Source organism: Emydura macquarii, unplaced genomic scaffold, assembly GCF_026122565.2.
Source record: "Emydura macquarii macquarii isolate MOO-44397 ecotype Brisbane River unplaced genomic scaffold, CSIRO-AGI_Emac_v2 contig_691, whole genome shotgun sequence".
NCBI classification, from domain to species: domain Eukaryota; kingdom Metazoa; phylum Chordata; order Testudines; family Chelidae; genus Emydura; species Emydura macquarii.
The window spans coordinates 7,258,633-7,273,611 of record NW_027130828.1 but is presented as its reverse complement, the minus strand read 5'-3'; the positions used below and the strand labels follow the sequence as shown (position 1 = coordinate 7,273,611).

The window sequence follows — 14,979 nt, the reverse complement described above, 5'->3', positions numbered from 1 at the left end:
CTGCTTTGAGCAGGCGATTGGACTAGATGACCTCCTGAGGTCCCTTCCAACTCTATGATTCTATGAGTCCTCTGTCTGGTGGCACCTCAGAAAATCACAGATGACACTACCAGCATGTGAACTGCAGTGTGCTCTGCTGACTTGTTCCTTATAGCCAAGCGGTCCACCAAGCACTGGGCTCCGTTGTACCCACCCAGGTGTCAGATGCCGGGCTTGTGTCCCTGTTCTAAATAAACAGCAGAGCGTCCCTCTCCACATCAAGCAGTAGGGGTTTCCCCGCAGAGAGGAGAAGAGCTGTGCCTCAGTTAATGACGATGCCTGTGATATAAGACAGCCGTGTCAGCTATCAGGATTAAAAATACTTCAGGGGAGTTGTAGCCAGAGTTGCGCTGACTTGAAAACAAACCCCAGAGAGAGAGCTAAAATAAATGGCTTCATCTGGCACTGTCTCTCCTCTAAGCCTCTTGGAGCAAATTGAAAGCTGGTTCCTGCATAATTCAGCACGCATTACTGTGAACAAGGATGTGTGTTGCATCTAAATAGAGGTGGGAGGCTTGTTGAAATGTCCTGTTATTGTAGAGCGGCTTCTGTCAATGATGTGACATTTTGTAGCAGGTTTAGCAGATGTATGAGATCAGTGGCTAAGCCGTGGTGAGGCTACAGGATGGATAGAGAGGAGAGTCTGCTTTTCCCCCAGCCCTCCCCAGAGAGCTGATGAGATGGAAAGGCAGACAAATTCAGTGCCTAATAGATACAGGGTAAAATACAAGCTGGTTCTCATTAGCCCCGTGTGTTGGGTCCTTGCGTTGAAGCCCCCCCATCTTAGTTCATCAGCTGCCAGCACTGCCACTTGAAATCCTCGGGGAGGATGGTTTCAGACATGAATACAGGGACTTTCTCCTAGGCTGTGCCAGACTGGCATGGTGAAAACCAGGCCTTGCGTGAATTACCCCACCCCAGCATCCTCCCTGCCTAAAACCAGATCCTTCCCAGAATAGCCCCACTGGATTACAGCTGTGTGCTTCAGTCCCCTCTCAGGCTGTGGCAATCCCACCCCCGGGTCTGTGAGCCTCTGTAGTCTCCAGGGACTCCCCCATCCTACACAGAGCAGGAAATCTTAGAGGTAGGTCTTCAGCGTTGCTTTCCATGCAGGCAGCAGGGGAGGAGAGTAAGGGAATTCACTCCAGGCACGGCCCACCAGCACCAGAGTCCAAACGATCCACCCTGAGGGAACTGTGCTGTGACTCAGGCTGGATGTGGGTGCACGAGTGAGACACACAGAGGAGCCAGGACTCGGTGTTGGCTGAAAATATCTAAGGCTTCAGGTGGCAGGGGCGTGTCGGGGAGAGGCCACCCCGGGTTTCCCAGGAGTTGAGAGGGAAACCAGAGCAGATGTTGCGCGTTTCTACTGGGCCGGCACAGACTCATTTGAGCTGAACGTTGGAGGCAGGGGAGATGCAGCAGCAGTTCTGATTTCGCTGGGTGGCAGGAGACAGTGGAGGGGGGAAGAGGAGAATGTTAGCTCTCACGAAACACTACACTGATCTGAACGCCCTTCCTCATGCTCCGCTTGCCTCTCCCGAGAGGAAGGGCTCTGACATTGCAGCTACGGAGAAGAGCCCTTCCCACTTGAATGCTCAGGCCTGTCCCTTGTACGAAAACTCTGAGAGCTGTGGTTTAAATGGCCACCGTTAAAAGACTAGCTCAGAGAGTGATTGCACCAAGGTTGGCCATTTAGTGATTGTGGGTAGCGGCTCACTGTGACGCTGAGAAGTTTTAGTCATTTCACGTGGCTCCAGGTTTTAAACGGTCTTGGTTTCCCGCGGCACATGTTGCAAAACCTGCCCGTGACAATGAGCAGCATGGGTGTAAGTTCAGTATGGGGATTCTCTTGAGGTCAGCGCCCAGAGCCACTAGAAAACCTCCATGCCATGTGTTCCTGGAGCAGTGCTGTGTCCCATCGGCAGGTAGCTGATCACCCCCTGCAGCTCGGCGAGTAGATGCATTAAAGCATTAAGGCCTCTCTACTGACTCCTATAACTCAGCAGCACGTGGACGTGGAAGGATGAATTTTATTTCTCCACTTCTATCCCCTCATGTCACCCCTCTGCCACTCCTGTCAGCTGACAGCTCTGTGCTGAGGGCTTCTGCAGTCAAAGTCTCTCCTGGACGGCCTCCTGGGCACCGAAAGGGAAAGTCTGTAACTGATCCGCCTTGTCCCCCGTCGCTCTGATTTGGCATTGGGAGGGAAGGCTTTGAGTCACAGGTTTCTGGAAGACGCTTGCAAATTCCTCTTCTCCAGCAGGGTCAGGTGCCTGACTGTCCTTTGATTTTCTCATGCTTTGGTGCTTTGCCCTTAGCATTTAACGTGAGGCACAGGAATCGCTTGCCACGAATGAGGCTTTTTGGGCTGCTGTAACCTTCTCACGCGACACTGATTAAAACGAGGCCAGTAAATGCCACGGCAGTTCCCAGAAACCAAGATGAGAGGTATAATTAAAGTACTTGTGATGGACTGTCACTCGGTGACAGGCCTGTCTTCTCTTTGTCGCCTGTCGCACTCCCTGGGCAGAACTCTGACTGCGTTGACACCGGCTGTTGTCTCTGTGGCCATGATCCCCTCCATCCAGGGCCCCCTCTGAGGAATTTTAAACAGAGCGCTGAGCTCTGGGTGCAAATCGTGCTGCTTTAAAAGAATCATCCACGCCATGTCAAGGCAGCGAGGATTAGCTGGTAACTAACTCGCTGTGCTTTTTTACCGGCCTTTTACTTGTGGATGCCAACAACATACTCAAAAGCAAAGCAAAATGCAGTGGCTTTTGCTGCAGTATGGAGTTCTGGGAGAATGCCAGATTTAACACCTGCCCAGCGTAGGCAAACTAACAGCCAGGGGTCCCCCATCAGACTGGTTGGTGCCTTATTGGAGCACAGACATAGTCTCCTATCAGAGTGTGCCCGTTAGCTCCACAAGGCTCCATCCCCCGCACACACGCATTGTGGCTGCCCAGACTCCTGGGTTCTCTTCCAGATGGGATAGATTTTCAAAAGTAACCTCGGATGCTGGATGCTTACATTTTTGGGTGCCCCGCTTGAAGCCTTTTTTTTGTTTCATTTTCAAACGGAGCACCCCAAGTCTGTGGCCATTTTTGAAAATCATAGCCTTTAGCCCCTCTTTCTCTTCTGACTTTCCCACCCATAAAAGAAGAATTATCCTGCCCCAGTCCCCAGGGTGCGCTGTAAGACTTGAAGTCGCTGCTGTTAGCATAATACTTTGGGACCTCAGGGGAAGGCACTGTAGACGTACAGCTTGTATCATTGTCCCTTCTCGCCTCACTCTGCAGACTGGTCTGAATGCTGCTGTTTCTTTACCAAGGGAGAAGAAATCAGAAGGCACCAGACCTTGCACCTGGCTTGGCATGAGGGAAGAGGAGTGATTAATAGAAAGGAAAATACCCTTCCTCAAAACCATGTGAGGGCCATAGAGGGGAATCTGAATGTCTCATGAGCTCCTCTTCCTCCACTGGTAGGACCCAGCCAGTATCTTTTTTCAGACTGGCATCTCCAAGGCAGAGTGACAACCCCACAGGATCCTTCGCCGCACAAAACTTCTATCTTTGACCCCTTAGCTTAGGAAAAAGTGCCCTGATTCCCCAGATTCCCTCACGCCCTTTTCCTCAAGAGCAGCAAGAAGAGGGAAAACTCCTAACCAGAGCTTCCCAGCATCTTAGAAAGTGCATTAAAACCAAGGCTGCACCCATCCATCTCTGCAAACAGCAGGTGAAGATACTTTGGAGCCTGGTCTCCAAGCACTTGCCAAATGCTTGTTGTTTTTAAGAACTGAGGAGTTGAGCTGTTGGCCACCTAGGCGCCAAGTTAACATTTCCTTTTATGTGGCAGCAGAATAACCTCGGCAGGCTCTTTCAATAGCAGCAGAGGGGCTTCTTTAAAGAGGGTAAGAACAAGGATTTCTAGATGGCAGAGGGGTTCCTCGGTGTCATATCATGGGAAGCGGGGATATCTTTCAACATCTGAATCTTCCTTCAAAACTAGGATTTTCTCTGCCATTCATCCAGCTTTTGAAAATATAACGTGGTTTGTGGGTAAAATACAGTCAACGTAAGAAATGAAAGGGAAGTATTTGGCTTCTTAACCTCAGAACCTCATTTTTTATTTCATTTACTTTTACAGCGCTTTCCTTGCCTCGTCTCTCTTGCAGTATCTTTACCGATCCCTTTTCAGATTCACTCAGTGGTCTCTGGAGTTGCCCAACGTTCACCTCTTTGAGCACCCTGTCTTAGGTCGACAATTCCTGTCTTATCCACTGCGTGGTCTTTAAAACACCATAGTTCCCGTCTTAAATTCTTTTCCTGGCCCCATTTACCTTAATGTTCAGGGAAATACCAAACCGACAACAGGATATGTTCTCCTCCCCCTCACAGTCTTTTGTCCCCACTACCGTCATGGGCCAGGTCCTTCACTCCCCAGATGCAGTCTCTCCTGGACATTCAGGATTGCCTGTCAGCATGTGATCGCTGTTACTCCCTCTGTCAGTGGTAAAGACAAGCCATTCATTGTCAGATATCCACAACACACACCTGCCCCCCAGTGTGATTTGAATGTTCATATAGTGAAACCAGTGCAAGAGACTATGTGCGTGCACTGGACCAACCACATCTGTATTGCACTTCTGCTCCACCTTCATTGAAAGACCTTCTCCATTACTCAGCCACATCACTATATGTAGAATGGGGTCAGCCATATACGCAGCTTGTACGCTCTTTATCCACTGACGGTGCCCTTGGTGCTGCGTAGGAGACCCAGAGGAAGACCAATCCCTACCTGAGTTGAGGGGCTATCTCTGATCACTGTTACTCGTCCAGGGCTGGATGCAATAACCTTGCTCACGCCGAGTAGCACGTTACTCCACAAGTAGCTCCATTGATGTTGTTGTGACTAATCATGTTATGAATTACTTGCCAGCAGAAATAAATGTACCACAATCTGAGCCACTGGGTAATGCTTTAACGTTCAAATGACTCGTTTTATAGGCCAGAAGGGACCGTTAGATCATCGAGCCTGACCTCCTGTACGTCACAGGCCACTAAATGTCACCCCGTTACCCCTACATTGAGCCCAAAGACTTTAGTTAGACGAAAGCAATTCAGTCCTCAGGAGACAAAACCGTGTGCCACGGACAGAGAACAGGAGAGACTGAGGTGTCCCCAACCCCTGCCGCCCCTGCGATGGCAGAGAATTAAGCGATGCCCAGCAGGCAATTCGCACCCCACGCCGCAGAGGAAGGCGAAAGCCCTCAACGCCCCTGCCCATCTGATCTGGGGGGAAATTCTTTCCTGATCCCAAATCTGGCCATCAGCATGACACGTCAGCCAGGCACCTAGAAAGAGGATTTTCTGTACCACCTCAGAGCGTTGGTCCGCCCTGCTGGGGTCCCACCTCCAGCTGTGGCCAAGTTCTGATGCTTCAGAGAAAGGCAGAAAAGAAATCATGACCAGCATACAGCTGGCTCAATGTGAATCGGGGAAATTTTCCATCCTGATCTCTGCACGTTGTTGGTAAGGGTGGCGGAATCTGTCTCTAAACGGAAAGCCAGCACAATAGTATGTCTTATTTATAGGCTGCACCGGATTAGTATGATTTTCCCCATGAGATCCCAAAGTAAAATAATTAATTACACATTTCTCTGGTTTTGTACAAGCTGTTTTAAGGCCATTGCAGGACATGATAACAAAAGGACTTAACAAAAGGTGCGGCTTCTAAATGGAGATGTGTGGGGCTGCATGGCATGGTAATGTGTGCAGATAGACATACACATTTATAGATGTAAAATAAAGAGCGGGTGACTTATTTTTTTCTTACTTTTTCCAAAGGGTTGGATAGTCTCGTCCAATTTGTAATCACGATCCCACTTGAGCTGTTAGCAGTTCCTTTAAACAGGGATTTTGTCTGTTTAGGCTGCCTGTCCAACTAACGAGCAGATGGTTTTTGTTATTGGGTAGTATTTCAAAGGGAAAGGTTTTTCTCTTGCTTTAGTGCCCCTATTGTTGTGTTTTATTGAATTATGGCATTCTGGCGCTCGGAACATGTGAACCATACCATTCCCCGGAGGAGGAATCTGAGCGAAGGGTTTTTCTTTCCTCTTTCTTTTTGTGTTGGCTTGGTGCATGCAATGATTATGCAACTCAAGCAGCATGGGCTGGAGTCGGGTATTGAGAGGTAGCATGGTCTCTGTGTCTAGTGGATAGAGCACTGGGCTGGACATCAGGACACACAGGTTCTGCTCCAGACTCTGCGGCTGGCCCTACCTTGCAGAAGTCACTGCGCCTTTCTCTTCCTTATCTTCCTCTCCCACCCTTTGTCTGCCTTGTCTGTTTAGACTGAGATCGTTTCAGTTCAATGCCCGTCTCTCACTAGGTGTAGGTACGGCGCCTAAGATATTGGGGCTAGGATCTCCGTTGGGGTCTTTGGTTGTTACTGTAGTACAGATAATAAGTACAATGACCTGAGGGGCTTTGTGAGTTTCCCACACGCCACCCCTGAACTTTCAGAATTTGATAGATACTTTTACAGGATTCTCTTAGGCCAGCCAGCTCAACCCCCTTTACACACCAGAGCCAGTTTGGCTGGTCATTAGAGGCCTTGACAGTATCTTTATATGTTAGATATTGCCAGGTTAGCAACCCCTCCTAACTTCCTGATCTCTGCGCAGTGGGATATCCGTAGTACAGATGGGGTCTACATCAGCAGTGGCAGGAGACCAATACGTTAACCCTCAGTGCCAGAACTCCTGACACTTTGTGTGGGTGTGTGGCGTGCGTGCGTGTGCGTGCACGCGTGGGGTCGCCTTCCGTTTTTCAACTGGTCAAAATGGCGTGTTGCCTGAAACTTCATGCTTAAAGGCAAACACTAAACTTCCACCCTGGCCGCCCCCACAAGCTGGCAGTGTTTTGCTGCAGTGAAATCTCTGCCTGGGATGATGCTTAGCCAGACCCATGGGGCTTAAACTTGAGTAATTCCACTGCAGTGCAGGGAGCATGTGAGAGAGCTGGTCCTGCTCCTCTGCTCCCTCAGATAGAGAGGATCCATCCCAGCTGCTTGTCTGATCCCTCCTCTTTGTCCCGCCCCCCATTTTTGTGTCTCATTTTGTCTTCTTTTTTTTGCAGCCCAATGACCCGGTAACCAACATATGCCAAGCAGCAGACAAACAGCTCTTCACCTTGGTGGAATGGGCAAAGAGAATTCCCCATTTTTCAGAACTGCCATTGGATGACCAGGTCATCTTGCTCAGAGCAGGTAAGAGAGGGATCTTAGTGAGGGAACATAGGAGGAAGATCTCATCGGGGCTGGTTGGTGTAGGTGGGATGTTCTGCCGAGGACGAATGTTATATTTATATTCAGTGCACTACGACCTGAAGGCTACTAGTTGCTTCTGCATTTTAGTCGCTGATAATTCATTTGCCAAGAAGGATTTAAAAAGCCCTAAGAAACATGTCATTGAGCCTGCTCCAAAGTGTTAAGCCAGCTGCCAGTCAGTCCTTAACGCCCTCGGTTTCATTTTTTCTGAGAGGCCCCAGCAGAGGAAAGCACATCCGAAGTTGGATGGGTTGTTGAAATCCGAAGGAACCATGTAATATCTTCCTCTCAGAGACTTGAAAGAGAATTGGATTGGGGGCTTTGCCAGATTTCACAAAAATAAAATGTGTGATCAAAATTAAAAACAGAAATGGGGGCGGAGGAGGAATCACCCGTCCTTTCCAACCCACAAAGATAAAAATACAATTCTCCAGGCTCAGTCTGAATTTCCTTTCGCTGCAGAGGAATTAGTGGGGGAGTGCTTAACGCAGTGAGTTGTTAAAAATGCCTTCTCCTCCTGTGTAGATTTCAGACCAAAATGCTGGAAGGTATGCACAGAAAATGGAAAGGGTGAGAATCCAAAACTAAAACCTGACAAGTGCAGGTTTGAGCATGAAACTGTTTGCATAGCTCTGATTGTCAGATAAGGTAAATATAGCTGATTAAAAAGGTTTTGGCTTATCATCACAGAACATTTTGCCCGCATATTCAAAGTGGATAGATACATTATCTTATTAAAACTGCCTCCAGAAAATGGCAAAGTTGATATTAAGGCAGAAATTAAAAACAAACCCCCCCCCCCCCAAAAAAAAAATACCCTGAAACCCACCCATAACTCATAGCTCTGAACTTCACAATGAAAAAGTGTTACTATGTAGACGGTCAGAAATTAAGGCTATATGGGGTGCTGGTAACAGATGAGGCACTAGACTGAGACTCAGGAGATCTGGGTTGAGTTTCTGGCTCTGGATTGCAACAGTAAGTCACACGTCTTGTTTATTGGTTACAGCAGTGTGTGGGAGTCAGGACTCATTGGTTCTATTCCCAGGTTTGCCACTCACTATGACCTTGGGCAGGTCACATAAACTTTTCCTTTGCGCTCCAGTTGATCCGTCAGTAATAATACTTCCCCTAATTTCCAAGAGTTTTGTGAGGGTTAATACATCGGTGTTTGTAAAGCACTCACAGGGCCTTCTATGAAAAATGCTACCTCCTGGTAGAAAAGTATTTGGAAAAAAAAAGGCTCTACGGAAATGGAATCTTTGAAGTGAGAACTGTATGCAAAAACCATAGAGGAGAATGACTGAATCCAAACAAAAAACTATAATAAATAAATAAAATGAACAAAACCCAAATTTTAGGTCTAAATTTCTTGATGTTTCCCCTGTAATTTTGCTGGTATTGCCTTTTAAACAAATAGTTGCATGATTCTCATCTCCGCTATCTACTAGTGTAAATCAGGAGAGACTCCTTCAAAGTTAATTGCTTGTAAGTGTGATCAGCATCAGATCCACTTTCTGTGACTGTTCTGACCCTCCCACCCCATTTCTTTGCTGTCAATCTATACTGACTTTCCCAGTTCAAACTTTTAATTCTCCAAGGCAGCCTTGTAAAATCAACTAGCTTGTGTGAGTCGAATTTTACAAGGGCTGCTCCAAGAGGTGAAAACAGAGGCGGCCCCCAACTCGATAGCACATCAACAATGTAGGTTCCTTTATTGCTCTCACCTTTAGCGTTGTTTTAACGTATTCTAACCATGCCCCCAAGAGGCGGGTTCTGCCAAGGAAGGCAAAGTGCCAGGACCTGGAAAGGCAGTGCCAGGAACGACCCTGACAGAGAATCAAAATCCAAGTGTCTCTGTCAAGTGGGGCCTCAGATAACCTCCCTAAAGTCTTTTAACTAGTGGCTTTATCTATTATTGAGCGCACAGAGCGGCCTGCTGAGAACAGCTGCCTATGAAATATTTAAGTATTAAAATTTAGCTAAGAGCATTGGTTGGATTCATCCATGCATCCTCAGTGGCAAAATTAAATGGAAATTGCATCTTTGGAGGAGCAGGCGCAAGACGGGCCCTCAATCAGCCATGCCATGTCCTCTTTAATCATTTAAAATCTGCTCTTAGAACTTTCTCAAGGGGAAGAAAAAAACCCAAGTTTTTAAACCTGCTTTCATGTTGTTGGGGTTTTTTTTTCTTCCCCTTTCCAAGTTTGAGTTCCAGCTGAGATGATGGAGGCAAGTGGAGGTGGTTATTGGGAGTCGTGATGGTGCAGTGAGTTAACACGCTGGTCTCACTGTCAGGTGCCTAGGTTCCCATCACAGGTGAAACCAGCTGGGGGCAACCTGGGATTTACCTTCAGTGAGAGAGAAACTGGTTTGGAGGAGAAGGGATGGGATCCAAGAGATCTGGGTTCAGATGGGATCCGAGAATGCACCTGGAGACAGATTTCCAGTAGAGCTAGGAAAGTGCTCATGCCATTGTACAAAGCATTGGTCAGACCTCATCTGGAATGCAGTGTACGCTTGTGGTCACCCCGGCTCAAGAAAGTTGAATTCACACAGGAGCAGGTTCAGAACACGGCTACTAGCCTGATCAGGGGAAGGGAGAGCTCATCTCACGAGAGGAGACTAGAAGAGCTTGGTGTGTTTCGGCTTGCAAAAAGGAGGCTGAGAAGGGATTATAGAGTTTGCTCCCTATAAACGTGGAGGGTGAAGAGCTATGTAAGGTGAATGACAATGTTGGCATAAGAATAAATGGGTCTGAATTGGCCACGCATAAATTCAGGCTGGAAATGAGACGGTTTCAAACCATCGGAGGAGTGGAGTTCTGCAACAGCCTCCCAAGCAGGGTAGTGAGGGCAGGAAACTGAACTGTTTTAAGGTGGAGTTTGATGAACAGGATTATATCTGGAAATTGCCTGTGACAGCGGGGAACCAGACTTGGCGACCCAGGAGTCCCTTCCACTCCTATGTTCCTAATTCCCAGCTCTTCCACAGGCTTCTTGTGTGATGTTGGGCAAACCACGTAATCTCTGTTCGCCTGATTTCCCCATCTCCAAAATGAGGATCCTACTGCTTTATTTTTCCCCCATCCTTTGTCTTGTCTGTTTCGATGGGAAGCTCTTTGGGGCAGGGAGTGTCTCTTACTATGTGTACATGCAGCACCCAGCATAAAAGGGGACCTCGTCTTGGTTGGAGCCTCTAGGTGTTAAATACAAATAAGTAATGCTATGGTGATTATCCGAAGTTTCTCCCTATTTGGAATAATAATGCAAACGTGGGCTGCCATCACAAAACCATCACGCTCTCACCCATGGTGGACAGTCCTGGCTTTGAGAGGCACAGGACTGGAACAGCCTGGGAGGTGCCTGAAGGTGGCATGGAAGAGTTGCAGAGCTGTAGGGGGAAATGGCCAGCGCTGAGGCTGAGATGCCTTGGCGTTGCTGTATAGGACCGGAGGGCTGGAACAGGAGAGGGGCTGTTGGCCAGTATTCAATTTCACTGTGGAAAGTCTGGGGTCTAGAACTGCAGAGGATCGGGATGTGACGTGACAGAGCTACCATGGAGGACGCTCACACACCTTCCAGTGATTCTCTGCTTATCAGAGTAGTTCACAATCCGTTGTAAAGAATGGTTAATCGATATTCCCTGTTCCGGCCCCCATATCTTGCCCTTGTTCCCTCTTGTGGTATGCAGTGTTGCAGACTCCTCTGCAGCTGTCAGATCCCTCCCTGTAGATATGTTCTCTCTATAAATGTTCTCTTAATTGGGGTGGAAACATCCTATGGCCACTTAGAAACCATGGACTTTATCCCTTGTATGCAATTCTAATGGCATTCCTTGCACATAGCCCGTAATTGCAAAAGTATGTGCCTATGACCATCCCTAACCAAGCCCCTCACCAGCATGCCTGGATCTAAGGCTTAATGTTGATTGTAAGTATCAGCTACCGGCAGACGTTATGTTCTCCATGATCTCTCCCAGAGGTGCCTTCTACAGAATGGAGGGGTTGGTGGAGAAGAATTTCTTCTGTGGCTCTCTTGCTTTTCCAGCTTGATGACCTGTTGTTGCAGTTCATCCGGGCACCAAGAGAGGGCCTTACTCACCTCCCTTTGGAAATGGGCATGTCTGCTGATTAGCATGTAAAGTTACAGGGAGGGGTTACAGGTGGGACTGGACTTTGGACCTCCAGCTTTCACCAATGGGCAGCTCTGTCAGATGAAGGACTCAGATACTTTGCACTTCTCCAGCATCTTTCACGCGAGATTCTCAACGCCCTGTACGAACATCGAGCAAGCCACACACCTCCTTTGTGAGATAGAACGATGTGATTAGCCTAGTTTTACAGATGAGGAAACTGAGGCACACAGGAGTAAGTGATGTATCTAAGGTCACGTAGCAAGGCAGTGGCAGAGCCAGGAAATAGCACCCCGGAGTGCTGGCTCCTAGTTCTACTAGCAGACCCGTCTTTTCTTATCCATTTGGGATGTTTTCAAGGCACACATCAATAGAGCTTGTCATGAGATTCTGGAATTTTGATATGTCAATGAAAATATGAATGTAAAATATGGGTTTTTTTTTAATGAAATCCACCCCCCCCCCACATGCATTTTTTTAACCAGGTGTAGCTATCCCCTTAGTATCCAAGCACGGAAGGTGTAATGGATACACCTTCACAGATGCCTGATTACCAGTAACAACTTCTAATAAGACAACCATCTACGTTTTAAAGAAATAAAACTACATGGACAATATTACTGATTTGTGTTGGGTTAATGTCTGGAGGCCCCAATTATGGACCTGGGCCCCATTGTGCCAGGCACTGTACAAACACAGAGCAAAGAGACGGTGCCTTCCCAGAAGAACTTTGCAATCTAAGTAGAGGACAATACCCCGCAACAGATTTCAGAAGCACGAATTGGAATCACGGGTTAGTAGCACCTTTGCACGGTGACTGCTTGAAAACAGCTGATCAAATACTTTAGTCGCTCCTTATTCGACGCATCATGGATATCAGGCCCTATTAGGTATGCGTGGTCTCCCTAACTTACAATGAAGTTCCACACACACATATCCAGGTCAATTGCTGTCTGTACAGAGAGGCTGGGGGAGGAGCATGATTTGCTTTGATGCTAGCATTTTGTTCGGAGAGGAGATGGCCTCTATGATCTGATGTTGGCAATAGATTGTTTTAAATCTGTTTACTGCTTCTTCCTGTATTTTCCCCTCCGGCAGCCAGGAATGGGATCTTTCCATAGAATATTTGACCTCTAACTTAGGGCTCTTGCAAGAGGCGTGGGTACCAAGGAATAAGCAGGCAGGGTGGAACCAAGACCCGTTCTGCAATGATCCCTCCTCAACTCAGGGGAGCAGGCAAGTGCCTGGCAGGCAGCGTTTCTGATTCCTAAAGCCACAGGGGAGTCACTGGTATTAACCATCATCCTCCGTTTGTTTCTTCTCTCCAGGCTGGAATGAGCTTCTGATCGCCTCTTTCTCCCACCGTTCCATAGCCGTGAAAGACGGGATTCTCCTGGCCACCGGCCTCCATGTGCATCGGAACAGCGCTCACAGCGCAGGGGTTGGCGCCATCTTTGATAGGTGGGGGCCGTTGCCGGAGGTTGTGAAAGGGGGTCTAGACTGAGGTTCATTGGCAGAGCTGTGGGTGGGGGAGACTGGAGTAGCAGCGAGTGCTGCAGGTCTGAGCTAAGGTGCATTGGCAGAGCTGGGGGGCGAGGGGGGTTTGGTTTGAGGGGTTGGGACCGATGGGCAGGATTCAGGGGCGTTGGCCGTGCTATGCGCATGGGAACTTGCCGTCTACTTCGCTCCAGGCTGCAACATCAAGCCTCTCCTTTCAAAGGCAGAGAAACGGCCAACCCAGAAAAATGTGCAAGCTGCTCACCCAAAGCAAAGTGATGCATCTTTCATGGGGGCCAGCTGGCTCTAATGCCATGAAGAGGCTGCTTGTTTATGTCTTTTCATCTTTAATTGGCCCAAAATATTTGATTTTCACTTTGAGCAACATAAAAGCATCCCAAGTACCCAGCTGGCACCACACTCCTGTTCTTAGGGCTCATTTAATCTCCTGTTTCGGCAAAGCGTTTTAAAGTCAGACTTCCCGACTGCCTGACCCACTCATTACTGAGAACACACCTCACATTGTGATTTTTGACTACTGGTGGTAGATATGCCAATGGCCTGTGATGGGACATTTGATGGGCTAGGTTCTGAGTTGTTACGGAGAATTCTTTCTTGGGTGTCTGGCTGGTGAGTCTTGCCCGTATGCCCAGGGTTTAACTGATCGCCATATTTGGGGTTGGGAAGGAATGTTCTCCCTGGGCAGATTGGCAAAGGCTGTGGGAGTTTTTCACCTTCCTCTGCAGCATGGGGCCCGGCTCACTTGCTGGTGGATTCTCTGTACCTTAAAGTCTTTAAACCATGATTCGAGGACTTTAATAACTCAGTCCTAGGTCAGGGATTTATTACAGGAGTGGGTGGGTGAGGTTCTGTGGCCTGCGTTGTGCAGGAGGTCAGACTAGATGAACATATTGGTCCTTTCTGACCTTAGAGTCTGAGTCTGAGGCTGCATCATTTGCCCTTGATAATTCTCAGAGATCGCTGGGTTGTGACCAAGGGCTTCTTCTCATCATCTTTGCCTCATTCAGTCTGCAAGGGAGTCACTGTTCTGACCTGGGTGACAATAGTCATTTCCTGTGAGGTTATAAAAGTGGGCTCATGCCTTCACTGCAGGATCTGACAGGAAAATCTGGGCAGCAAGTGGAAACAGTTTAAACAAACAGCGGTAATAAGAGCAACCGGAATAATAAAAATTTAGCAGCAGAGGAAATTGCTTTTGGATCCCTGGATTTTACCTTTTAGGCTTTCTCCAGTATCAAAGTCTCTTACTAAACTTGCTCTGAAGCTAGTCTGGATGGGCCTCCTTATGTCTCACAGGAACTGTAGACCTTCAGCTTGCATTATTTTTGTGTGACAGGAGAAGGGGGTAGGAAGCCGGGGGGGGGGGGGGGGGGGGGGGGCAGGGAAAATCTTCAGCTGGTACAAATTGGCAACGTTCCATTGACTTCAGTAGACCTATTCCAGATGACATCAATTGGGGGTCTGGCCCATGGTTTGTTTGTTTTTTCAATGCTGATCCTATGGAATTTTTGTCCATGCAGAGTACTGACAGAACTCGTGTCAAAAATGCGAGACATGCAGATGGACAAGACAGAGCTGGGCTGCCTGCGAGCTATCGTCCTCTTCAACCCTGGTACATTCAGATGCTTTGTCTTAATGTCCCAATTCTCACTTGGCTGGTGCTCTGTTCTTTTGGCTCTTTCTTTTATTGAGTGTAAAATGCTATTGCAAATAACTGTAGCACCAAACACAATGAGAGCAAGGTGAGAGAGAAAAGAATGAGATACAAGGGGGAGCTCCAAGGATGGCAGTGTGTGATGCTATAAATATGCCTGCTTACCCTATCAGTGTATTGTCGGCAGTCTCCGTTCCATCCAGGGCTGGGGTATGTGAAGCTAGAGAAATAGCCATACTCACATCTTAATTCTCCACATTCTAAAATGAATATAATATTCCTTTGTCAGTCTACGGGTCATT

The 14,979-nt window shown here is 47.9% G+C and overlaps 1 protein-coding gene across 5 annotated transcripts in view; it reads left to right on the top strand.

Moving 5' to 3' along the window:
• RXRA (retinoid X receptor alpha) overlaps positions 1 to 14,979 on the top strand; it is a 218,097-nt gene that overhangs the window by 188,654 nt on the left and 14,464 nt on the right. For all 5 annotated transcript variants that reach the window (XM_067541847.1, XM_067541845.1, XM_067541846.1 and 2 more), the window contains 3 exons: positions 7,182 to 7,311; positions 12,834 to 12,966; positions 14,544 to 14,635. In XM_067541847.1, coding sequence (XP_067397948.1) covers positions 7,182 to 7,311; positions 12,834 to 12,966; positions 14,544 to 14,635 — 355 coding nt within the window. The remainder of the gene's footprint in view (positions 1 to 7,181; positions 7,312 to 12,833; positions 12,967 to 14,543; positions 14,636 to 14,979) is intronic.